At 44.7% G+C, this 27,503-nt stretch overlaps 1 protein-coding gene across 1 annotated transcript in view; it reads left to right on the forward strand.

The window, feature by feature from the left end:
- Positions 1-27,503, forward strand: part of FILIP1 (filamin A interacting protein 1) — a 218,497-nt gene that overhangs the window by 57,038 nt on the left and 133,956 nt on the right. Inside the window, 2 exon segments of the mRNA XM_025200098.1 lie at positions 21,514-21,576; positions 25,532-25,810. Coding sequence (XP_025055883.1) covers positions 21,571-21,576; positions 25,532-25,810 — 285 coding nt within the window. The 5' untranslated portion in view covers positions 21,514-21,570.

The following is a 27,503-nucleotide window of genomic DNA, read 5'->3' on the forward strand; positions in this document are numbered from 1 at the left end:
GCATCTTGTACAAATTAACACGAGGCTCTGTGAAGTTGTAATGTCCGGCGTGATTGAAAACTCTTGGGTATGATATCCTGAAATACAGTGCTAGTGGGAAACACTTTCTGCTAATAAAACAAGCCAAACAAACAAGGGAGATTGCACAATGGCACTATGGAACTAGTTGTTCAAAATTTAAGTTTCCTGTAGGAATGTTCCAGAAAGAGAATTTGTTTCTCTTCTTGATCAATACAATGTTCTGGCCTCTTAAAGCCACATTTTTCCTTTCAGCTACAAAGGAGGAAAGCCACTAACTCAGTGGAATTAAACCAGTATGAGTAGAGATTGAATCAGAATCCTTACTGTTTCTTTACTCCTTTTCCTCTTGGAATGTACTTAATTCTGCACTTTCAATTCAGAGTGGTGACAGAATATATCTTCCTCAAATGTTAGGCTGGTTTTCTATTGCTTTCTCATGCATGTGCCGTATTACAAAGAATCACAAACAATTCAGTTAGAAATAACATGAAAATGTTACATATTGTTATGATTACTACAAATAGGTGCTTATAGCTGTTTTTTCTGTAGTTGTGTAGGGTTATTCCTTAAATGGTGACTTAATCTGATATGACTACAAGGGTTCCGGTCAAGATTCTAGTGGATATTAGGGTTCTGGTCTTTGATCCCAGGACCGCTTTATGCATTTTATCTACTCACCCCTTAATGTAAAATGCCTAAACAATCTGGGGAAACTAGAACTATAGGTCTATCTCCTCAAAATGATATGGATCCCAACAAAATATGTAAGGCCTTCATTTCACCTCTCTAATATCTGAGTTTGTGAGGTGGTCGAAGGGAAGATACTGCATCATCAACAGATTCTTTTTTGATGGAGGGAATTGAATGCTGTAGATAATTACAACACAACAGAAATCTCTGACTAGTTATTAATGCACAGGAGGCCAAAGGAATACTAGATTTTGCCATTCAGCTTTTTATGCAGTACTGTAACTTTAATAGTGTCATCAGGGTTTTCCCAGTTCTTAAACATCCCAACCTCTTTTGTAGCTGAGAAGGCATGCTAATACAGTTTGATATTATTGAGGCACTTTTATGAATTTTCATAAATTCTCATTAAAAAAATTCTCTTTAAAATTTAGGAGATTGTGGTGTCAATGTCTACACAGTCAGATGGGTCGCCAATTGGCTGGAGGGCCACACCGAGTGTGGTGGTGGATGGGTCATTTTTGACCTGGAGGGATGTGGGCAGTGGGGTGCCCCAGGGCTCAGTCCTCAGGCCTGCACTGTTCAACATCTTCATCAGCGACTTGGATGAGGGGGTGAAAAGCACCTTGTTCAAATTCGTGGATGACACTAAGATGTGGGGAGAAGTGGCCACACTAGAAGTGAGGGACAGGCTGCAATTGGATCTGGACAAGTTACAGGGGTGGGCAGATGAGAATAAGATGGGATTCAATACTGACAAGTGCAGGGTACTGCACCTAGGGAGAAAGAACCAGCAGCATACCTACAGGCTGGGGAACTCCCCTCTCATCAGCACAGAGGCAGAAAAAGGTCTTGGAGTCATTATAGACTCCAAGATGAACACGGGCCGCCAATGTGAGGACGCAGTCAGGAAGGCTAATTGCACCTTGTCATTCATCCACAGATGCATCACGAGCAGGTCCAAGGAGGTGATCCTCACCCTCAATGCAACACTGGTCAGACCGCAGTTGCAGTACTGCGTCCAGTTCTGGGCACCGCACTTCAGGAGGGATGTGGACAACATGGAGAGGGTCCAGAGGAGGGCCACTCACATGATCTGGGGTCAGCAGGGGCAGGCCCTACAAGTAGAGGCTATGAGACCTGAACCTGTTCAGCCTCCACAAGAAAAGGCTAAGCGGGGATCTGGTGGCCGTCTATAAATTGGCCAAAGGAGACCAGCAGGCAATGGGACAGTCCCTGTTCCCCCGAGCACCACTGGGAGTAGCAAGGAATAACAGCTATAAGTTGACTGAGAGTAGATTCAGGCTAGATATCAGGAGGCACTACTTCACAGTCAGGGTGGCTAGGATCTGGAACCAACTACCAAGGGAAGTGGTGCTGGCTCTTACCTTGGAGGTCTTCAAAAGGAGGCTGGATAATCACCTTGCCAGGGTCGTTTGACCCCAGCATTCTTTCTTGCCCATAGCAGGGGGTTGGACTTGATGATCTGCTCAGGTCCCTTCAGACCCTATCAACTATGAAACTATGAATTTAATTTTTTTTTTTAGGGAGTAAGAATTTCCCCAGCAACTTCTGAGAGCAGCAGAGCAATGGTACAAAGGAAGGGCCTACCAACCTGTGCTCTCTTCCCCCTCATGCAGGATCTAGATCAGTGATTCTCAACCAGGGTCCCATGGCATGACTGTAGAGAACACACTGAAAATGTACACTCTAAAAGCTCAGAAACTGAAGACAGACAAAAAGAGCCCTTATCTTATTTTGTAAAATCTCATTTGGTTAAAGCCAAACTCATGGACATGGATGAGGTTTTGGTGCCTGACACATTTTTGAAAGCTTGGGTTTGGCAACACTAATTATGGCAGCAGAAGAGCTGTGTAAATGGGGAGAAAGTAGTTGCAGTGTAGCTGAGAACTACAAGCATAATCTTCTTGGAACTGAAAATTGTACATTGTGCAATTTTTAATGGCTTCTCTACTTTTATCCTGTAGAAACCTGCAATACATCATATAATCCTCTTTAAATTGTCATTTATAATGCTAATTTCCATTAACTTGGCATTGGTAAAATAATTGTTTTTCTTTTTTTCTGTTTAAATTGGATACAGTAACTAGTTTGCTAAACATTATAACACAAAGCTTTATTTTTCTCTAATGCAGACTTCAAGTAGATACAAATTGCTAATGTGTTGTTTCTAGTTAACAGAGTTCTTCAACCAAATTTAAAAACCACAGACTCTTTGTTCTGTCATGTGTTATAAATCCCCCAAATTATCACATTATTTGAACAAATGTTTTATTGAGATCCTCACCTTTTGCCTTTTAGAAATTTTTCTTCAGGGCTTGGAAAAACTTCAGAATAGTATGTCACAGCATGTTCCAGTTTGTCGTCTTGTTTATTAGAGACTAGTGTCATATCAGTAAAACTCAGGGGAAGATAGAGGTCAATGAGTACAGTAAAGGTTATATTTATTCTGTTGACGAACAGATGTGAGGAAAGAAGAGGCTGTACATATACCATATTATAATCTCAGTGAGTTAGTTGTTAGGGTGCCACCTGCCCTTTCTTCATTTTCTTATCTGCTTAGGATGTGAGCAGTTTCTAGTGTTTTTATTTATATTTAGTTTTATGGTTTTTGTTGGCTTAGAAACGGTATTTAAAGGCCTGTTTTGGGGGGAATTGGCTTATAGGTATAGATATATGCAATATAAGGGGTCAAGGTGGGCAGCAGGGGTTAAATGGATTTCCAAAGAGCTTGGGAGACACGCACACAACTTCTCATGGCCCTGAAAACAGATGGGCTGTCTAGCACAACAAGGCCAATGGATGGACACAGCCTGAGCATTGAGGGGGGGCATGCCATAACACAAGATCCCAGCCTTCAAGGCAGACAGGTCGTCTAACACAACAAGGACACGTAGCCTGGGAACTGAGGAAGTATGTACCATACTTTCCCATAACATGAGATAAGTGACACCAGCTAGCAGGCCCCAGAGCACCGAGAGGTCAGGGGCTGAGTCCTGGTTTTGGGGGAACAGACCAAATTAGGAGAAGGCCCGGAAGGCTACGTGGATGTGTGACCACAGAAAGAGAGCCAACCAGAGATAGCCATGGATGAAGAGTCATCAGGAGTCATCAAGGGGGAAGGAGAATACAAAAGCAGTCTTGAGATTAACAAAGGGCCCCATCTGTCCCTCCTTCTCTTCCTCCCTGCTCCTCCCCATCTTGGTCCCTGAGAGGGGTCCCTATCTCCATCCCCCCGGATAGGTCCCCGAAGCCACCATGAACCGAGGGCATACCAGCAACCCGCCTCATGCACCCCACTGGAGGGGCGCTGTGGGCCTTGGCATCCCACCTCCAGACTGTTGACACCTAAGAGAGAGAGCCTCAGGGTGAAGCCTGCATCCTGACCAGATATACTTTGTTTCTGATGACAGCCCTCGGATTAGTAGATATAAAATTGATTGATTGTTTGAATTGTTGCTTTTTTGTTATCACTCTGTAAACTCACCTATTATCAACTGGCAGGTGTTGTGGTTGGTCTGAGGGTTGTGCTCGCCTCATTTACAAAGACATTAATTACGTATAATGAGGTCTGGGATTTTCATAGTATTTTAATTGTTGTATAGAGAAGGATGATACAAAAAGATCAGACCTCTTATTTCCTCTCCAGAAATGTGTACCTGAACACCTCGAACAATGAATTACCTGGCTTAGTAAGATGAACTGAGGGAAATAATTGAGATTGCTTTATATACTGCATGAATGGCTGGGTTCCTTGATCTTGCAGAGGGGTGTTGGTTGTAGCCATGTTAGTTTATTTATCCCAAGAACCTTGCCTGCCCTGAGTTTGCAGAGACTTTCTAAGGTTTTAAAATATTTTTATGTTTTAGACTCCCATTACCCATTCAGTAATAGTTGTCTTTGAAACTCACAGTTGCCGTAATCAATCACAGGTATAAGGATACTCAAGTATCTGATATTTCAGTTGTGCTAGGGCTTAGTAGTTTCTGTCAGCTGTAAGGCCAATTTGATAATCGGCCCACAGAACCACACCGATTTGTCCTACTACTTTTTAAATCCATCATTTGAGGAAGTTTTTTCTTGACTCCCCTCCTTCCTCCTGTCCCCTCCCCTACCCCCACAAGAGTAACTGTCATTAGTATCAATAAGCAGCACAGCTGGGATAGATACATTTTTGCAAATTTGACAGCAGCCCTATGGGTCTGAATATTGTCGCCACACTCCTGGTACTGTATGTAAACCTTTCCTCTGATTACAGTGACAAAAACACTAAAAGTGTGTCATAACGAAATACAGTCACTCAACACATTTCCAGCTGTATAGATACTGCCTAAAAATGCCTGTTTAATAACAGGTCATTTTAGCAGTCCTAGAATAATTGCCAGGTTACTGCTTTGTTTATTTAAATTCACTGTTTGGCTCATGCCTAGTGATGTTGTACAGATACATTAAAAAGATATAACTGAATTTTGACTTTTAAAATTAGCTTTGATTTAAACAAGTAACAAAACTTAACATTGATTTAACGAGTATTATTGAGGTTTGGATGGCTTTAAACACTCATCTATGCTGTTTGCACTGTATAAATGTGTAAAACTGTTGTGTGGATGTATGAAAACCAGGAAGTGAAACTGAGTAGAAAGAATAATAAAATTGAGTAGTTTAGTTTTCCAGTCATAAAAATGCCTAAAAGTGTATTAGACCTGACACTGTCTTCCAGATTTAATAATATGAAGTATTATTAATAAAATTAGGTAAGGAATTATTTCTTAAACACACTTTTTTATCCTGACTTCCCTAAATTTGTGTGGAAGAAGCATTCTTAAATGTGTGTGCACAACAGTTAGGCCCGATGGGTTATCCTGAATTTAATTTTTCTAGAGATTCTTGAAGACCAGTTAATTGCTCTGAACTATGAAGAACTGTAGTTAAGCTCTCAGCTGAGCAGGTCTGAAAAATCTCTGTTGCTTTTGTGAGAACAAGCAGAAACAGAGATAAATAAAAGCTCTGGGGTTAGGAAGTGAACATTATCAGGGAACTTCTTGTTTAAAAGTTTCAACTAAAGGGAATTACTGTAAAGAATTATAGTTTTTTGTGAGTGGGAGGGGTGAGCAATAGGAACATACATTTTTGTGAAATGCTGTTATGTAAAATAATGAAGAGAATTTTTAGAAAAGTGATGTTTCAGTTAAGGGAGAAGGTGAGATCACCAGGCCTTGACTCCTAAATGAAGTAGAACTGGGCTTCCATCACAAGAAATCCTCATGGGATAATTGTTCACTCCAGTTCACTCAGTTATTGTATGAGCAAGAAACTAATGAGGTATGCTGATGTCATTTTTAGCAGCTGATATATGTAAATAAGATTAGATTTTTATTAATAAAAAATTTTCCATCCACTCACATTGCTTTTTCTCTCTTATGTAGTAGTCTTCTTAGTAAGGAGTGCTGTATTTTTTCCAGCTTTCTTTGACCTTCTTGGCCCTACTTCTTTTTTTTTTTTTTAATATGATCTCTTCATCAGTCATAGTTAGGAAAAAAGAGTGGGCTTTCAAATACCTTAAAATGTCTTATTTATTTATATCAGCTACTATTTAGGGGTGATGTATACGGGAAGAATATCTTCTGCTTTAATCTTGAACGGGAAAGCCAGCTTCAAGCTTTAGCTAGATAGAGTCAGATTTACTGTCTGGGTTTCAGATTTCTGCTAATAAAACCTACACAGCTAACCCTCAGTGATAGAAAATCTTCCAGGAGTGGGGGACACCGTGGCTTAAAGTGCCCATAGCTACTGCTATGCAAAGAAGTGGAGCTGGGCAGCACAGCTTCCAGGGTGGGTTAGGGTCTGTTTGGTTCTCTGGTGTAAATGAGAAGCCACCGTCCCTGACAGGGCACTCAAGGCAGGGCAATAACTTGTTCACTGCTTAACCAATTAATCTCCATTGCAAATACAGGGGTTGCAAATACTTGTGGGCATATATGCCTATAGTGACTTATCAGTCACCTACTATTCCTTCTAGGGCAGCCAAAAATATTTTAAAGTAAACCAATACTACTGGGAAAAGGCTTTCTTAAGCTGCTAGGCTCCTGGCCCCATCTCTGCCCTTCTCTAACCTGCTGTCCCTCTTAGGTGCTGGGTCCCCTTGCCCTGTCAGGCTTCCACTTGTACCAGGCTTCAGCTCCACCCTCAGACTGTCTCTAGGCTTTAGCCTGTGCCTTGGGCCTGAGCCTATGGTGTTCTGAACCAAAGACCCCTAGCAAGGCTCAAAATGCTGGTGTATCCCTGGCACTCTGCTATGGGTTAACCCATAATGTGCCTCTCTGGGACCCTGCCATAGCCTCTTCACACTCCCTTTTCAGCTACACCCAAACCACTGGTTGAAACTGTAACCACAGTGTAAGCCCTTTGGCTAACACAAACTAAACCCACTCTGGGTCCACATGTAAATAATGGCTCCCTGCCTGCATAACAGGGCTTCCCCTTGCCCCAGGCAATATTCCCCTCTAGGGCATCAGCACTCTGCTTGTCTTCCTCAAGATAGCTCCAGTGCTAGCTAGAAGCTTTCTCATATGCAGGTGAACAATGCTCTTGCTTCTGCAACCTCCCAGGCCAGTCTGGCTGTGTAAGTCCAGGCCCTAAGTTTATATACATGCAAAGCCCTGACCTCTTCCAGTTAGGTGACCCAGCAGCCATCACAGGTTCATTCTGACCCTAAGTCCTTGCCTTCCTGTCCTTGTGGCTGCTTAGCAACCCTTAGTCCCTTGTGCCTGTTACTACTGGCTTTTGGCTACAACTCAGGTAGCATGTAACGAGCTCCTTAGCTGCCAGCTTTTCCTGAGCCAGCTCACACTGCTGCAGTTTCTTCTCAAGTAACAGGAGTCTTCTGGCTCCCTGTTACAATTAGGCATAGGAGTCTATAAACTTTGGCCAATGTCTTTTAAATAAGGCTTTATTACTAAGCGCTTCTCTTTTATAAATATCACTTGACAGTAGTAAAAAATAATTTTAAAACATCATTTCTATTGTTTGCTAGTTCAATTGCCCTTGGATAATAAGATCAGATCTCCAAAAAGTGTTGTATGGAGAACTAACCACCTAAGCACTGGACTTTTCAGAACTCCTTCATATGTTGGGGTTTGAGCCCTTTTTGACCATAAACATCAAAAAGGGGGATTCTGGGTACTAATCATGTAGAAATCTGGTCTGTAAAGCACAACAGTCACTTTCACTTTCTGGCTTTCATGAACTAACACAATGCTTATGCATTTGTATTTTCACAGTGCAATGAGTTTTGTCTAAAGTGTAATGAAAATGTTTCTATTCGTATGTATTTTTTAACAGCTCCTAACCTTTTGAAAGGCTTTTAAATATTTTCCACACCTTTGATTTACATTAATTGTGTTAGAACACCTGAGTATTTTTTTTACTATGCCATAATGAAAAGAAGAGAATTTGCCTGCTTGTTCCACTAAAAACAAAGTACCAAAAATGAACAATGCCTAGCTGACTGACCTGAGATGAGTTAAGTTTATCCCCTTTTAATCCCTGTTGAAATAGGATTTCAAGAGGCTACAGCTATTAAAGGAAGATTCGGAAAATGCATGTTTTCAGTTACATTAACATGAGGTATTGTATATGGGATTATTTATTTGAATTTCCTCCACATATACGCAACATCCGAGGTAGCTGTGTTATGTTTTCAATTTAGTTTTGTTCCCCCTCTAAGAACTTACAAGACAGAAGAAGCTTTGATTAAATTAGAACAGACTGGATATTCAAAAATTGATCAAAACCAGATCAGTTTGCGAATTCATAAATAATTATGTCCTTTTTCAGTGAAGAGATTATTTGGGGATGTTGAAACCAAGACATTAGAAGAGACATGAGAATGTGGTTTTTGTATCTGAAAGCCATTAAAGACTGTGAAGTCATCTCCAGCACTCAGATGGGTTCTCTGTGCACTATTTTGTTTCTCCTTGTCAGTATGAAGTACTTCTCATATTTAAACTAGTGAAAACATAATATATAGTGTAGGCTGGCTTATTACTTCTTTAATTTTCCCCCACACCTAGTAAGATTGTGTAGGACAGGTTGTCAGTAGCTCAGTAAGGTGAGAAAATGTGATTGAGCAGACAAAAAGAATCCTTTCCTGTTTCATTTCTCCTCTGTTCACATGGTACCAAAAGCTCAAGCCCAACATTTCTCTTCCCAAAAGGAGCAAGGAGATGAAGAGCTGAACTGTTGTCTCACCACCTACCAATGAGAGTGGGTAGAGGTGAACTGGCAGTAGGAGGGAATGTCTAAGGAGTGTGATAGCAACATTGTTTACTGAGCATTCATAGAATTGTGTGTGTATTTCAGCTTTAGTAATGCTCAGATCTCCTACAGGGTTTCCTCTGTGAAAGATTTGAAACTTCCTACCTACTTTGGCCAACTGCTGAATTTGACTTACTGGTCATACTTCAAAGCTGAGCTTCTCACAGGGATGATGCTTTTGGGACAATATTTCCATATGATGGGCATCTTTTTGGTAGTTCCCCCTCTAGCTAGTTGCTGCTGTATATGGTAGATACTGCTATTATATTTATCTTGATTTGCTTTTATTTGTGAGGGGGTTCTAGAGCCTGTTTTTCTCTCCTTTAGTCATAAACTAATTAAAATAACAAATAAAACCAAACAAGACATAACCATCATTGTTTAACTTTACATAGTTTCAGTAAAAAGCCCATATGACTGAAAATACTTTTTAGTAAAATAACCAAAGTTTCTGATCTAACCTAAAACTAAATGTTTTGGGTTTTGCACTTTTCAACTAGTTTGAAAGTGTAGTTCAATTTCGAAACAATTTTTTTTCAAAATGAAAAACTGAAATGATTAATTTTAAAATTCTGAAAGTTTCCCCCTTTTATTTTGGTTGAAACTACCTGTAAATCTGAGATTATTCAAATATTTTTAGTTGTACTGAAACTGAATTTTCAGCTGCCCTTTTTTCACATACAAAATTTTGTCATCTGCAAATGAAAGTATAAAATAACAGCCTCTAATAAAGTTTCATTATTTGCTCTGTCTTCTTGTCATTGTTAGCATCCATAGCTATTCATAGGCAAAAAATCTGAATGTTGCTCCTCAAGAGGTGAAGGATTAGCCTTCCATACCATATTGAGGGAGTGATATGTCACTTGGATGCTTTAATAGGTATGTATAGGGATGGCGACAAGAATTTAGAAGGGAGAGCCAAGAGCCTTGTGTGTTTATTTCAGGAGCTGCTGACTTCAGCAATTTCCTGACACCTTGGAAAGAGAAAATCTATTGTTGTGGGATTTATAATCTTTGAAAATTCTCAACAGACATATAGTAGGGTTCATAAGTTCACAGGATGATTTACCTTCTAGGACACAAATTTTATTCTATGTTGTCAACAATACAGAAATGACTAATGCATATCTAGTACCAACGATTATCCATTTCAGGAGTGAAGAAAGTCTTTGGTAGGCTAGCTAGTCTGCAATCCCTGTCTGGTAATTTTCCAAGCATGTTTCAGCTGCCAGATAGTAAAGCAAACATTTAGCAATTTTGGACTAAAATTAATGGGGACATTGCTTGCTCTAAAGTCTGTGGTTAAAGGTCATGATCTGTTCTTCCTTGGATTAACATTAAAGAAACATAGGGCTGGTTGATTCATTATCTTATCCTAACCTATGGAGCAAGGGTGTAGGCACTGCTGGTGTTACTATGAACAAAGCAACTACATAGTAAGTATGTACAGACATTCAGGAAAGTTGTGGGGAGGCTAGATTGAGTTAAAAATGACCACCTGATCTAAGGTAAGTCAGGATGGGGGCAGAGGGGATTAGTGGGGTCTGCATGGAGAACTGGGGGGTAATGGAGTCCATAGGGGTGTAGGTGGGGGCTGGGAGTTTTTGGCAGGATCAGGGGGGTATTGGAGCATGCAGGGTGGGGTCTTTGGGGGCTTTCTCCCCCCTGGGTACCAGAGGCTGTTTTTCACACCCCTTCATGAACCTCCCCACACCCCAACTTACCTTGATTGGCTTCCAGCACTGGGAGCAGCTTGTGGGATGGGGGGGAAGGAAGGGGGTTGGCAGATTCAGGGCAGGGAGCTAGCTACTTTGTGGAGGGTATGGATTGCCTGTCTGGGGGAGGAGCTGGGGCTAGTGGCTGGGCTTTCCCAGATATGGGTGCTGTGCTGGGAACTGTACAGAAATTCAGTTAAATCAGTCTTGCTGGATCCAATCTAAGTTAGACTACCTCAGAAATACAGTTAACTTAGGCCAGGTCAGCCATTTTTAGACTGATTTAAACTTCCTGAACTTCTGTAAAATTTGTACTTAGATCCCTAGTTAGGTCAGTCATCCTGTAAGGTCTGCACCTTGGTGAAATCAATTAGATTGGTGGCCATTTTTAATACAATCTAACCTCCCCCTAATATCGCCAAACCTCTCTACCTAGCCAGTGTCTGGTCTCTATGAAACTCATGTCATGAATTCACCCCAAAACAAAGCTGCCTTTGGGTTTCACCATGTGGCGTGCATGGATCTTCTCCTGAATTATGTTTACTCCTGTGGTGTTTAGTTCCTCTTTGTAGCTAGCGTGAAGCTGGGTTCAATTTTGTCTTTTTTGTATCTGTATGTATTACTGTACTTGACATAAATATAATTTTGATATACATTTGTGACGGGCTAGCTGGCAGTGACCTAGCCCAGGGGTTTTGAAAGGGCAAAAGATGATTGGAGGACTTGGGATTCCCTTTCCTCACCAATCAGGCCCCAGAGAGTCACCCCTCATGTCCCCTGATTGGCCCCTTGGGTCACCTGGAGGGGGATAAAAGGGGCAGCACGGCTGACTCAAGGAAGGGACCAGCGAGGGAGCATGAGGAAGGAGCTTCAAAGAGCTGGGCCAGCGGGGTGGAAGCAGTTGCCCCAGAAGAGCCTGCAGGCAGCAGTTGGACCCTCAGCAGCGCGGCATGCGGCCGGCAGGAGAGGCTCTCCGCTGGGCTCCAGGATCCCCTACGAGAGGCTGTGGCCAGCAGGAGAGGCTTCCTGCTTCAGCAAGGATCTGAGCAGTGACCTGAGAGGTTCCCAGCTCAGCTTCCAGCTCCTCCAATCAGAGGCCAGGCAGCTTGATGTGAGGCCGGGGCTCCAGGAAGGTCAAGGCCCCTAGCAGCTTGGAGCAGTACCAGCACTGGTGGCTGTGTGGTAGTGTTTCTGCCTACCACATGGGAGATCTAAATTCAAGTCCCAGCTTTGGTGACTTGGGGAGAGTGAGCTAACAAGGAGAAATTCCTCTTGCAGTGGAAAGGGGCCATTGTGTTTTCTCCCCTTCCAGGTACCTAGGCCCTTATTTCTTTGTCCTTTGACATTTTGTATTTTGTGCCTTTTTATATTTCCCCAACCAGTATTGTTTGCTCTGCTGTTTGTGTTTTATATTTTGTTAACCCTGTCTTTTGTCAATGATTGTAAGTGTCTAACCTTTGTTGAATCCTGCCCCCTTGGGGCACTGTAGTGTCCACTAGACCCCCTGATTATGCCTGTTATGTTCCTAGTATTGTTCCCTCATTAAAAGGTATATGGTTAAGTCCCCAGTGGTGGTCTGGCTCTGCTCTATAGGGGGAGGAGAGTCCCTACACCTCCCACAGCGCTTGTGCACCTGCTTTGATCCCTTCAATTGGAGGGGGGTACCTTTTGGAGTACCGCCCGGGTTACACATTTATATTATAGCCTAGACAAGACTGTCTACGAAAGGTGTTTTGTAAATTCACTTTGAGGATTATGACTGAGAGATTAGAGAAAGAGTGGTTATCTTGTGAGAAGTGTGCACCCACAGGTAATTGGCTGTTTTTATCTTTGATAGATTTTTAGTGTGTTCATTCTGGTACACAATTGTTGTTTGGTTTCTCCTAAATATTTTCCATCAGGGCATTTAGTGCACTGGGTGAGAGATATAACATTTCTGGAGGTGCTGGTGTAAGGTCCAGGAATGGTGATGGTTGTGTTGTGAGGTGTAACTGGCATAGTATAAGCCCCCTAGACTAGAAGGGGGACATATGTTAAGGTAGCTGTACCTTCCTTGAGAGCATGGCTTGTCTTCCCAGGTACAGGGGGCTGTGCTACCTCCACCAAGGAAGGCTGAGAAAAGCAAGTGGACAAGAACTTGCAAGAGGCCCTGGCAGAAAGGCCGGAGGCAGAATCTGCTCTTTATCCTGTTGCAACTGGTTAGGGATTGATCCTGGATTTAAGGTGCGGGGCAAGAATTTGGACTCTGGCACAACTCAACTAGTCCTTAGTGGTCAAGTAGCAGACAGCAGAGAGGGGCTTCAGGCAGCAAGGCACCCCAAGTTGTAGAAGCACACCAGGAGTGTCAGAGGTATACCCAGGTTGCATCTGGGGCATGACAAATCTTGCAAGTCAGAAGCTAGATACTCAAGCTGTGCAACAGGGGAAGGAACTGTCCTAATACAGCTGTGCTCCTGCTTTTGGATCTAGCTCTATACTGCCTCAGCCCTGTGTGCCTGATCTAGCATGCAGCTTGTCAGGCTCCCCACAGGTCTAGAAATTTGGCAGTAGGGGAGTGGCAATCAGTGCTGCCACTGCTCTCCTGCTGCCAAATTTTGGGACTGGGTTTTGGACTGGGGGAATGGAGAGGGAAAATGGCTCAGATGACACAGCTCCATGGACCACATCTGGCCCATGTGGTGGGGGTTGAGCACCCTTGTCATAATATATACTGTACAGCTCACTGCATTATGAAAATTAAAATAATTGCCTGCTATACTCTGTAACCTGGGAGGTGGAGCTACCCACCAGCTGCACCCAATTATGAATCCCTGAGTTCTCTGACTTGGAGCCCTCCTTCTTAGTGTGGAGAGTCTCCCTACAGAAGGATCCCTGGAGCCTCAAAACCTTTGATTAGACAATACTCAGTACTTAACTGTATACAATTTTACAATTATTTACATAGGGAGAAAAGGGGAGGGAGAAAAGACCATAAAATCAATACATACCCTAAAGAACAGATACTAATAACTACTGTATACTAATAACTGTTCCCTGCCTCGCTTTTTTCCCCCGGGATATTTTTTGATACCTGGATCTCCAGGTATCAAATTTTGACCTCACGCTGCAAATATGCAGCACAGGGAACATTTTTTGTTCCCAGTGTGCCTCTTGCAGCACCTCAAACTGGTTTGGGACACTGCAAGAGGCACGTGAACGCTTGTCTGGATGCACCCATACAGGGTATCTTGCTTTATATTATTTCAAATGGAGGGAATGAGGCTGTTTCATTGTTTGCTTTCTCAGATGTGCAGATGATCAGTGGCCCCAAAGAAGGAGAAGAAAAAAAGGAAGCTAGGGAGGTCTCGCCTTTAATGTCTGGAAACTTAGGAAACTCCAGAACTTGAAAGGCTAACCATCAGTTCCATTCTTCATTGTGTTAGTCACTTATGGTTACATTGTCTTCTTGTTATGTAGTTTAACTCCAAATTAACAACTGAGTGTTTATGAAACAAAAACCAAGGATGATTGAGATTTGTGTTCTGTAGCATCCCAATGTGTTGTTCAGCAGTCACCCCAAGCCAAGATGGCTGACAAAAGTCTGTTTCAGCTTGTGTCTAAGTTCTCAGCTAATCAACATTGTTTAAAATGTATCCCTGCACAGCACAGCAACCAGTTCCCCCTAGAGTTGCCTGTACTGCTTCCATACCCAGTCCTGGGGAGGAGAGGACAGAACACACCTACATGAGTTGGCTGATGAGCTCTAGACCCTAAAATTCACCAGTGAGGGTGCTCTGGGCTTGTCCCCAGTGACCACTATCAGGTTCAGCAAAGACCAAGGGCTTGAGAGCAGACAGTTGGGACAAACCTGGAGCAGTCTAACAGATGACATTCTAAACCAGGGGTAGGCAATGTTTTTTGGCCGGAGTGCTGAAAACCCCCACAATGCCTACCTTGGAAGGTGCCAGAGTGCCGGCATGCCAGAAAAACAAAATGAGGGCAGGGGGTACATGGCAGGATGCCCTGCTTGTACCCCTTGCCCCCCATCCAAAGCCCCTACCCCCCAGCCCTGCTGCCCCTTGCCCCCCACCCAAAGCCCTTGCCCCTGTGCCTGGGCTCTGTGGCTGTCAGCATCTACCCAGAACCTGGGTCAGCTGCAAATATCTGCTGGCTCTCCACCCCAGCCCTGGCCCCAGCTGCCTCCCAGCCCCAGACCTGGCCCCGGGCTCTGGGGAGGCACCACATAACGGCAATGCTCCCCGCTGTACTGCCTTCATTGCTTCTGCAGCAGGGCACAGCGGGGGGAGCAGAAAGCTGCCTGCTCCAAGCTCCCTGCTGCCCTGCCATACTTCCCCTGCAGGTGGGGGCAGCAGCGAGGGGCACAACCCTGTGCTGCTGCCCACGCTGCTCCTGTGCACACTGGGGAAGTGTGGCAGGGCAGCGGGGAGCTCGGAGTAGGCAGCTTTCTGCACCCCCTGCTGTGTCCTGCCACGCCGGGCAGAGAGGCAGCAGATGTTTGCAGCTGGCCCAGGTTCTAGGTAGCTGCTGATAGCCATGGAGCCCGGGCCGCTTGCAGCAGGGCTTCCATGGGAGCAGCCTGGGCTCTGTGCTTATCAGCAGCTACCTAGGGCTGGGGCCAGTTGCAGCCAGGAGGCTACACACAGGTGCTGCCCTCCCGACCCTGGGCCCAGCTGTCTCCTGGCCCTGGGCTCAGGGAAGGTAGCAGGTGCTGGTACTGCACCCACTGGGGCCGGGGCCGGGGCCGGGGCCAGGGAGGCAGCAGCTGCTTGTAGCCTCCCAGCTGCAGCTGGCCCCAGCTCTGGGTAACTGCTGATACCCAAGGAGCCTGAGCCACTCCCAGCAGGGCTTACAGCATCCCAGCTGCCTGCTGGGACTAGCCCAGGCTTCCAGCTGGCAGCAACTACCCAGAGCTGGGGCCGACTGCAGCCGGGAAGTTGCAAACAGCTTCTCCGGGCTCCGGAGCCCTGGCATCAGCTCTGTACTGGTGCGTGCACGAGCGCCTCAGAGCGGGCAGTGAGGGAGGGGCCTGAGGCAGCACAACCTTAGTCTCTCCCCCGCTCCCAGCACAGAGCTGGTGACTGCGCTCTGGAGCCTGGCACAGCTGTTTGTAGCCAGCCTGGGCTCTGGGCAGCTGCAGCAAGTAGCGGACAGGCTGCAAACAGCTGCACCAGGTTCCACAGCTCTGGCATCAGCTCCATGCTGGCAGTGACTGCGCACGCACCTTGGGGCAGAAAACAGGGCAGCGCAGCCCGCCCCAAGGTGCATTCACAGTTGCTGCCAGCATGGAGCTGATGCCGGAGCTGCAGCTGCCCAGAGCCCAGGCTGGCTACAAACAGCTGTGCTGCGGTCCAGAGCCCAGTCACCAGCTCTGTGCGGGAGTGGGGGAGAGACCAAGGTTGCACTGCCTCACGCCCTTCCCCAACTGTCCGTTCTGAGGTGCACATGCACGCGCTGGTACAGAGCTGATGCCTGGGCTCCAGAGCCTGGAGCAGTTTTTTGCACCCCCCCAGCTGCAGCCAGCCCTGGCTCTCTGTAGCTGCTGCCAATCATGGAGCCCAGGCTGCTTGCAGCAAGGCTTGCAGCCTCCCAGCTGCCATGGCGTGCTGAGCAAAATGGCCTTGCGTGCCATGCTCAGCATGCGTGCCGGGGGTTGCCGACCCCTGTTATAAACAGATAAATTCCTGGTTTGGGAGTGTGCTAACAGATTCTGGTGAGTGGCACATTCTCAGTCTGCCATGGTACAGACAAGCCTAATGGCTCCTGTGAGAGCTTCTTAAAGACAGTTCCACATACCAGATGTTAAAATTTAAGGGAAAGAAATTTAGAGAAATGTGTCCTGTGTTAGTCTTTTCTAATAAGCAATTTTAAGTCGTGCATGCAGTGCGCTATCAGCCTTTGTTGGAAACATAACATTTACATATCATGTCTTAATCAGTTAGATCTATAAAATGAACAACAGACTACAAATCTGTAGCCAAAGGCAATGACCGTGTTATGATTTCAAATCAACAAAATCTTTTTTGCTCTAACATCATAACTTTTTTATTTTAGAAGAGAAACCGCTATGTAGCCTATGTCAGCATGCCTAATTAGCATGAGGGACTACGTGCTAGTTCAGAGAAATCTTTTGCATTATCCAATTCCAATAATACTGCTAATGTAATAACATATTCCTGGCTGACCTGTTATTCCAGGAACTGCAGTGAGAACAAAGCAGACAGAAGAAAAAGGTTGGAACAACATGCAGTCTATGCTCTCCTAATATTCTACTCAGCAGATCCCTTAAAGATTTTCTATTGATTTCAATTATAGTCGTGAAACCTTCAGGCTAGGGACAGACATTACACCTAAACCGGTATAAGTGATTGGAAACCAGTCTAAACCTGTAATAGACCAGAAGTTCAGTGCGGGTCAATTGGAAACCACATAGACTGGTTTCAAAATGGCCAAAACCAGTTTAAGATAGATCTGGATGGATGTAGTATCAGACTGAACTGATTTAGGTTAAACTGGTTTACTGAACTTCTGTCCCAGTTCTACTCCCTTTGCAAGTTATGTGTGAGTCCCTCCATACCCCAGGATGCGTTGCAGCCCTCCCTTGCGGGTCAGGCAGCTAGGCTCTGCCTCAGCTTGTCTGCTCCAGCCAAGCCTGGCTGTCACAGAGCTGAAGCAGCAGCCTCAGCTCTGCTGGTGGCAGCATGGGGCTGGGTGAGGGGGGAAGGGATCTACTCCAGCCCCAGCTCCCTCCAGCCTGGTCTGCACAGCAGGTGGGGAGAAGCCTCCGAGGTGGGGATTTTCTCTCCCAAAGTGCAGCTCCAAAAGCCCAGCCCTGCCCCCTTGCCAGCCACCTGCCTATTAGCTTTGGGGGAGCAGGTGTGAGGGAGAATGGACTCTAGCTCCAGTCCAGTCCAGTCCAGCTCCAGTCCCACAACTGCGGTCTATACCTCTGAAAGTCCCAGAAGCAGAGGCTTTTTCTCCTGCAGCACAGCTTCACGGGGGCTGTGAATGCCCCAGCCCCACCCCCACTCCACCTGTCAGCCCCCACCTGTCAGCCTCGGGAGCTTTCCTCCTAGGGTTACCATATTTCCAGGTCCAAAAAAGAGGACATCTGTCACAGAGGGGGAGAGGGGGGAAGGCCATGGGCTGAGGGGAATATGATGCAGGGGGGAGTGACATGCCTTTGCCCTGCCCCTGCCCATTCTGTTGCCCCTCACTGACAAGCCACACCCCCAGCCCTGCTGCTGCCCCTCACTCTGGACCCGCTGACCCCAGCCCTGCCAGTGCCTCTCACTCCCAGACAGCAGTACCTTGCCCCCACCACCTTTGCTGGTGCCCCTCACTCCCAACCCGCAGCTCCCTGGCACTGCCAGTGCCCTGCACACCCAACCTGCTGTCACCCGCCCCATCCCCCGTGCCCTTCACTCCTGACCCCCAGCCCCTTCCCCCCAGCCCTGCCCATGCCCCTCACTCCCAATCTACAGCCCCCAGCCCTGGTGGTGCCCCCCACTCCTGACCCACAGAACCCTGGCACTGCCAGTGCCCTGCACACCCAACCCACAGTCACCACTCCCATCCCCCATGCCCCCCACTCTTGATTTTCAGCCCTGTGCCCCCCCCAGCCCTGCCAGTGCCCCTCACTCCTGACCCACAGCCCCTGCCCCCGCAGCCCTGCCGGTGCCCCTCACTCCTGATCCGCAGCCCCCTACCCCCCTGCAACCGCCTGCCCACTCCAGCTCTGCCAGTGCCTCTCACTCCCAACCTGCAGCCCCCCTGCCCTGCTGGTTCCCCTCACTCCCAACCCTCAGCCCCCTGTCCCCCCAGCGCTACTGGTGTCCTGCGCTCTGGACCTGCAGTCTCTGCCACTGCCCCCACCAGCCCTGCTGATGCTGCTCATTCCTGACCTGCAGACCCCTGCTTCTCCAGCCCTGCTACCTGAGCACACCCGCTTTCTCTCTCTCTCTGTCACTTTCTCTCTCTCTCTCTTTCTGTGTTTACCTGGCTTGTCGGAGCCCATGCAGGGACCACGGGACCCTGACAGCCCATCACTTTGCTTGCTGCTCCCAGCTTGGAGCAGCCAGCCCTGGAGAGCAGAAAACCTGGACGTTTGCTGTTGAAGCACAGGGGTCCAAAAAAGAGGACACGTCCAGGAAAACCTGTACATATGGTAATCCTATTCCCTACCCCTGACTATGCAAACCCTGGCAGGGGGCCTGGAATGGGGCTCCATTTCCCCCTGCTTTACGCTCCCCTGAAGCTGACAGGCAATGGGCTGGTGAGGGGAGACGCCTTTGGCATTTTCAGCCCCTCAGAGCTGGGAGGTATGCACAAGCACCACCTTGGCTAGTGCAGGCATCAGCCTGCTTTGGCCAACTGTTGAGTTGAACATGTATCCTGTTTATTAATGGTCCAGTCTAGGCAGCTTAGAGAAAGCTGTGTAGATTGAATTGATTCTGCCTTGGGGTTTTTGACTGTCTGTACTTAGCCTGTATGTATTACTACCTTAGGAAAACTGAATGTTCTGTGCCCAGAGCAACAATGCAGCTTCTAGTAAAAATAACCAAATGTATTACTACTCATAGAACACCTTGGTGTTTAACAGACAAATAAAATAAAGAAGGTCCTGAAGCATTTATAGCCTAAAAGCCAACACTGTAAACTCAGTCAGGTAGTCAATTAAAATTGGCTGCAATGGAACTAGCTGCATGCAGATTACTTATTTGAGTGGTAGTTGGCAAAATGGGGTCTTAATTTAAGATACAGCATGGTAGAGAACCGAACTAACAGTGGAGTGAAGTATTCCAATCTACACACAAAATGTAAATCTTTTGTACTGGAGTTGTATCCTCAGGGAACACATTTCCACCATTGCAGATCCGGCAGTACTTTATGATACAGAGATATATGATGATGTTTATTGCTAGAGCTGGGGCTTCTTGGGAGTTTATACACATGCTCCGGGAGTGTTCAGGGAAGGGGCTGGCACTTTAATTAGAGTGGTTCTGAGAGCTGCTCTAATTAAAGTCCCCAGAACGTCACATATATCAGCATTCCCACACTGAAAAATGGCAGTGGGGTGCTCAAACTAATGCTCATTGAACGAATTTTAGTTAAAGAGCTCCTGCTGCCATTTTTCGGTTCAGAGACACTGATACACAAGATGCTGGAGTCTGCTGGAGCAGGGTAATTACTACGCTCCAGTAGACTTGATTAACTGAGCAGTTACAGCAGTCTCCCTGCACATGTATAGGCACCCCTTGGGACCCTAAAAATCAATTTGTGGAGCAGGGAAGGTGGAGTCATAGCGAAACAACAAGATTGGCAAGGTGATGAGCTCTTGTGTAGCTATACATTTGGTATAACCTTACATCATGCAACCATTCCAAAACTCCTCTTGGTTAGACAAGATCTTTATATCTGGAATGGGCTTCCAAGAGAGGTGGTGCTATCACCGAGCTTGGAGGTCTTCAAGAGGAGGCTAGATAGTCACCTGGCTGGGGTCATCTAACCTTGGTCCTCTTTCGTGCCAGGGGCAGGGGGTCGGACATGATGATCCATTGTGGTCCCTTCTGACTTTACATTCTATGAATCTATGAATCTATGAATATCACCTTGTTATCAGAAATACAAAAGAATGGTAGTAGAAGTCCAAAATAATAGTACTTAGCATTCAGTTCCAACACAAAAATGTTTCAGGCCAGATTCACTGGTATGTTCTGGCTTCTTTTTGCTGTTTTAATTTAAAAAAAATAAACCTTCACCAACTGAGTCAGGCATTTACAGCTATGATACATTACTAGAGCACTGCTGAGCAGCTGGATCATGCCATGGATTTTGGCTATTGGTTGTAGAGTACTTTACAAAAAAGTGCACTGAAACGTCAATCCCTTCCATTGTCATTCAATCCTGTATTCACCTGTGTCTCTGATACCAGCATTCAGTACCCTGGCACTCAGTAGAGATATAGGAAAAAGCACTGAAATAAGTAATTTAAGAACAAGGCAGGGTAGTTGTTAACATTAAAGTTATGCAATCTAAATTACACCTTAAGAAACTTTGTTCCAGTTAGTGTTTGCAAGCTTAACTGAATGTTTGCCATACCCACTTTAATGTAAATTGAATTCACATTAATGTTAAAGTACTATAGAAATGCCAACAAAGAGAGCTTAAATTTAGTAGTAGTTTCCTTTTGCACCAACAGTCAAATTCCATTGAGGTTCTTAGTATGAAAATCCATGATTATTGATTAATTAGGCCTTGTCCCACATTCATATACTGTGAAATCAAATTTGACAGATATCTTCAATGGATCAGTACTTAGTAATTGGCTGCAGATTTTTTATTTTTGCTTTGTCTAAATGGACACTAGATGTTCATCTGCCTGGGAGTCTATGTTAAGTTGCCTAAACACTCCAACTTGTGAAAAAACCTAAAGTTTCACTGGTCTGTGCAATGAAGTGGTTATTTCATATTATGGTATGCCACAGCTGAGGTAGATCATGTGTCCCAACGGTGTTATTTAACTGGCCATGAATTGTTTTTAAATATTCTGTGGAGCTTCAGTTTTAAGGCTTGAATCATCTTTCTACCTAGAGATCAGTAATGCAATATATTATTAAGCAGAATACTGTGTAATGCAGTATCCACTTGAAAATGTATGCATGAAATATTTGAGATTTTTATTTATAAAACATGCAAGATACTCTAGAACCATGAAACCATTTGCTTTAAACCATGAAAAATACGTCTGGTTTAGGTGCTTGTGTGGCTGGAGGCCAGGGACCAGAGGGACCCAGAAGGAAATACTTAGAAAATGGAGGTAAATTAAATCCTATCCTGAAGAGGAAGCATGGTTGGAGAGTTTAAGAGCCATTAAAACTAAACAAAGTGAATAGCCCTATCTGAGAGGAAACATAGTACAATGTTTATATTTCATTATAGACCCGAGACACAAAAGATTTCCTGAGCTTCTCAGGTATTGTTCCTGCTTATAATGGAGATCTGTTTTTAGAAAACATAGCTCACATGTGATTAATTTAAACTATTTGATGAAAAATACACTGTATAGGCATTCAGGAAGTTAGTAGCCATTGTATACCTATATCACATACTGTTTAGGTGGAAGTAAGCCTGCAGTGCAAGCAGTCTTATTATAATACTCTCTTGTTTAAAAACAATGGGCTTGATTTTCTTCTCATTTGTGTGCTTAACACTACTGGATTGACAGATTTTGATGAAAAAAGGATCAGGCCCATTGTGTGTGAAGCTATCAAAAATGAAGCCAAACAAAACATAAGGTTCATAGCACGAACTAAAGCCAGGTAAAATAGAAGCTCTTCTAGGCTCTGTATAATACTGCCCAAATTGATCCATCAGTATACTACAGGACTTGCTGTTGCTAGTTTTCTGCTGTTCCTGGGATTCTTATCAGCAGAGACAGAAATTATACCAGCTAGTGGTGTTTTTAGTGTGGAAAGTACTAGTGTGACCAGGAAAAAAGATCAAAATAAATTCAGGGACAAATATGAGTCTATGAAAAATCAAAGGGCCTGATTCTACCCTTACTAAAATATGCCTTTCAGAAATAGCTCCACTGAAATCTATAATGTTATACCATTTTATGCCAACATAGGTTAGCACAAACTCAAGTACTAAAAACATCTGAGACAATCTAGAGTAATATGTTGTAACATGTTTCTTCCTCCTGATCCCTCAAGCTGAATGTTATACTTGCCCTAAGATTCTATACACTAGCTCCCATTTATCATTGAAATTTCACCTGAATACTACAAAATTTAAAGAAGTCTAAAGTGGTTTAACTTAAATGTTTTATACATTGATAGTTTTAAGTAAGTCTAAGGAAGTTCTAGATGGGAGTGTCTTCATGAGATGCTTAACTGTGAGTAGTCTAGTTTACTGTGAAGTAAGCATGTGCATCTACATGTGTACATGCTTACTACGCAGTAAACCTTGCTAATAGTGAGTAAAGTTGCTTCCTGCAAATGCAAGTAGCAAATTTACTTTCAATTAGTAATGGTGCAGTAGACATGTAGCTCGTATAGACAACTGACCAGGATCAAATCTGCTCCTGGTCAACTGTCTGCTGTCGGGGGAAGGATTGTTCCCTGCCCCCAGGAGCTGCCTGTTGCCAGGGTAGGCCCCAGCACTGAAGCCTGGGTGGGGACTATGCCCCGCTTCCCCATCAGCAGGGAGCTCCAAGCCCCTTGCTCTGAGATCGAGGTTGGGGAGTGGGGACTGGGAGATCCTTATCACCATCCTTATCTCCTAGCACCAGCTTTGTGGTCACAGAGCAGGCACTGGGAGATAAGGGTCCCCCAGCGCTGGCCCTGTGGTCATGGAGCTGGAGCTGGGACATAAAGATTTTCCTGTGCTGCCCTGTGATCATGGAGTTGGTGCTGGGAGATAAGGATCACCATAAACATAAAGGTCTCCCAGCCCCAGCCCTCCAACCACAGAGCTCAGGCTGGGAGATAACGGTCTCCTGGTTCCAGCCCTGTGGTACAGATCAGGTGCTGGGAACTCCCTGCTGGTGGCTGGGGCCCAGGAGCCTGGTCCCCGCCAAGCTCCATGAGCACAGAGCTGATGAGGAACAGCCCTATACCCAAATCAAGTAATAGAGGCATGGGGCTTGGAAAGACCTGCAGGAATGGGATAGCTCCCAATTCCCTGCCATGATCTGCCAGTGGGGCAGCTAGCAGCAAGCTAGCTGCTCCACTAGTCCACTGGGGCAGAGGGCTGGGACTTGTCCATCTCTTGCAGCTTTCCAAGTCCCCTGCCCCTGATCAGTGAGCCAGGGCCAGGAGCTCCCTGCTGCCAGGGCAGGGGTGACATTGTCCCTGCCCTGGCACCAGGCAGCCACCAGGGGCAGGGTGTAATATCCCAGACCTGGCCAGGAGAAAGCTGTCTCCTGGCCAGGTGCCCCCTGTCAGCCCCTGGGCTAGCACCCAGGGGGAGACTAGATCTCCCCCCAGTGGTGGCAGGGGCCCATTGTAGGGTCCCAGAAAGCAGGAGCAGTTTGCTGCCAATTTAGCTGCAAATCTGCTCCTCAGACACATGCCCAGGAACATTTACTCGTGAGTAGTTTACTTATGAGTAAACTGATCCTGGATCAAATGCATGTGTAGATGCGCCTGCTGAGGTTTAAGAAGAGTAAATTAATGTAAGGGAATTCAGATTGTACTACTTTACTCATTACTTCTGGATTTGGACCTGAAGCCAGTTTTCAAATTCATTACTACTACTTTCAGCTATACTGTCCAGTGTTCAAATAACAGTTAGGGTCTTGTGTTAAGCACTGTGTAAATACATATAAAGACATCATTCCTGTCCTTGGAGTTAATACCAGACTTACTGGTAGCAAGGGACATACAAAGCATGCAAGGATGAGTACAGGTCTAAATATATGTACCCTTGAGTATGCGTTTGCAAAGTTTGATGTTTTTTATAATAACTAATACAAGAACTAACAACTAATCTCTCATACCTTGCGAGACATTACCTCGCTGACATCCCATAGCCACTGAACAGAGCTGCACCTAGAGAAAAGGTTTCAGGGAAAGCTGCATGGGAGGCAACATGGCATGAGCAGAGGTATGAGGAGGGCAAGACTGAAAAGGTTGGCAGAGGAGGGCAAGGCAGGGTATATTTGCACATTTTAAATTAACTAAATCAAAGGTATACAGCATGAGGTTTCATGAGCCTGAGTTCACTTCTTCTGATGCTGTAAAAGGACATGCACACTTTGACTGGATGTTATTGGATGGAATAGAATGATTCAAATAGGGAGATTCTGGGATCCAAATGGTACACAAAAGAGATTATTTTAACAGTTGTCTTTTGCATGAATTAAAGAGGGCAATGCAGGTGTTAGGGATGATGGAGACGTGGGTTTTTCAAAAATCAAGATTAGAAATGATGAAAAAAATTTTCACAAGAGGGTTATTGTAATTGCCAAAGTTGAATCCAGTCCTTCACAAATGATAAACTAGGGAATTATCCTGGTTCATGACAATCCCTCTCTCAGAAAAGTCATGCTAAGGTATATGCTTATTTAATCATTAATTACATTATTGTCTCTCCGCTACTTCTCATGTTAAAGTAAAAACCTATTTCAAAACCTCATGCTCTCATTTTGTGAGCATTATGAGCAATCCAAATTCTGATTGATAAAATAGCATCAAGTTTTAAGTGCTACACATTGGGCGTGTCTCCAAGTCAATTAATGTGCAGTAACTACTGTGTATTTAGTTTAGTACTTAATGCTGTACTAACTAAATCCACAGTAACTAAACTTACTGCACAGTAGCACTGGTGCACATTTTTTAAGTGATACTTACTGCTCAGTAACCTAATACTACTGCACAGTAGCGTTTTAACACGGTTTTTGCCCAGCACACTACTGCACAGTGTTATTAGGCTACACACTACTACACAGTGTTATTAGGCTTCTGTGCATTATGCATCTCATGTAAACATGCCTATTGTGGCTTACATCAGTATTGGCAGCCTGACAAGTATGGTTACCATGCTTTAAGGCAGTATTGAGAGATCAATATTTTTGATTAGCTGGCTGCCAAAGACAACCTTGTTGAAATGCATGTTCCTTTTCAGCATTTTTTTACTGAGCATGATGTTAGTCTTGGTATTTACAAAGTATAGTAAGCTTTTGATTAAACTGCTGATGTAAACTGTTTTTTTTTCTTTTTGATAAGTTTACTTGATTAAAATTATTTTTTATATTTTTCTTTGTCCAGGTAGGGATGAGATCCCGAAACCAAGGTGGGGAAAGCTCATCCAGTGGGCATTATTCCAGTTCTAAGCCTGTCATTAGCAATGCAGAGAATGAAAGTTTTCAGGAAGATGCCAGGAAAAAGAACAAGTCCAATCGGAAGGAAGATGAAGTTATGGTATCAGCAACTGTCAAACGACACTCAAAATCACCTGGTTCCAGTGAACGGAAGAAGAAGAAATCAATAGAGCTTTCTAAGGAGGACTTGATCGAGCTCCTCAGTATAATGGAAGGAGAACTGCAGGTAAATCAGAAGTCCTCTTTCTCTTTTATATCTCTTATTTATCTCTTCTTTTTTGTACTGTTCCCTATAATTTTGGCTTTCAACACTGATACACAGATGTAAGGCAAAAGACTAGAAAGAAGGTGTAATAAAAAGAGGTAGAAGCTGAGTGAGGTAATGTAAAAGTAAATACATCTTCAGTCTGAGTGCCTCCAGAGGTGGTGCAAGCACCTCCTCTGGACTCTTTTAAGAAACATTTGGATGTTTGTCTAGCTGGGATCCTGTGACCCCAATTGAATTCCTGCCCCTGGGGCAGGGGGTTGGACTTGATGATCTTCCGAGGTCCCTTCCAGCCCTAATGTCTATGAAATCTTTGAGGCCCGATAACATACATGGATGCCAGAACTATCCTTGTGTCTAGAGCAATATCTGATGGTATGAGATGATTCAGATTGCCTCATAGTTTTTTATACTTCTCTCACTGGGTGTGCCTCTTTGCATGCCCTCCTATTGTTACATCCCATTAAACTTTCCCTTTGAATAGTGAATGACAGAGAGATTCTTCCAAATGGCCCTTTTAGCATGTCCCTCCAGCTCTGCAGGTCCCAGATATTTCTCATGTTTGGATCCCTTTAGAAATATGGGTTGTAGAACTCTCTGATGAATCTTAGCATTTGAAAAAAAAAGTTTTCATAGATTTCATAGACATTAGGACTGGAAGGGACCTCGGAAGATCATCGAGTCCAGCCCCCTGCCCAAAGGGCAGGAAGTCAGCTGGGGGCATAGGATCCCAGCAAGATAAGCATCCAGTTTGCTCTTGAAGGTGTTCAATGTAGGTGCTTGAACCACCTCCGGTGGCAGACTGTTCCAGACCTTGGGGGCTCGGACAGTAAAGAAATTCTTCCTTATGTCCAGCCTGAAACGGTCTTGTAGTAGTTTATGACCATTCGACCTAGTCGTCATCCCTAGGGGCGCTCTGGTGAACAAACGTTCCCCCAGATACTGGTGGTCACCCCTGATAAACTTATAGGTGGCCATCAGATCACCCCTGAGCCTGCGCTTTTCCAGGCTAAAGAGCCCCAGGGCTTTCAGCCTGTCATCGTAGGGTTTGCTTCCCTGACCTCTGATCATGCGCATGGCTCTTCTCTGGACTCTTTGTCTTTTTATACTATATTTGTCTTAATATGTATGAACCACAGAAACATTCCATGTTATTATACCAATCTTTTTGGCTATGTTAATACTATGCAATAGTGGGATGATACTATAACAAGGAGAGTGGGATTTCTTTGTAAAATTTCCTGGCAGGAATTAGACACAAAATTTGACCCAAATGCACAAAATCCCAAAATGTGCATTTTCAGCAATTTTACTTGATGTTAAAATGTATTTTATGTTTAAAAAATAAAAATTATCCAGCACACACAGGGTTTTTTCTCATTGCTAGCACAGGAAGCTAGGACCTCCTGCCACAGCCTGATCCCCAGCGTCCCATGTTGGGACCTATAGAATCATGTGTGTTACCGAGGTTAGCAGCACATGGGGTTTAGACAGGTTCTAGGTGGCCACACATTCAATTTAAGGCATGATGCAAACAAGTCATAAAGTTATTGCACATTATAGGTGGAATAACTGTGTGACTCCTTTACTTGATTATTACACCTTAAATTGACTTGCAAATGTAGCTGGGTTACTATTTAAGGCATGATTAACC

The sequence above is a fragment of the Alligator sinensis genome, unplaced genomic scaffold (genome assembly GCF_000455745.1).
Source record: "Alligator sinensis unplaced genomic scaffold, ASM45574v1 scaffold37_1, whole genome shotgun sequence".
In the NCBI taxonomy this organism is placed as follows: Eukaryota; Metazoa; Chordata; order Crocodylia; family Alligatoridae; genus Alligator; species Alligator sinensis.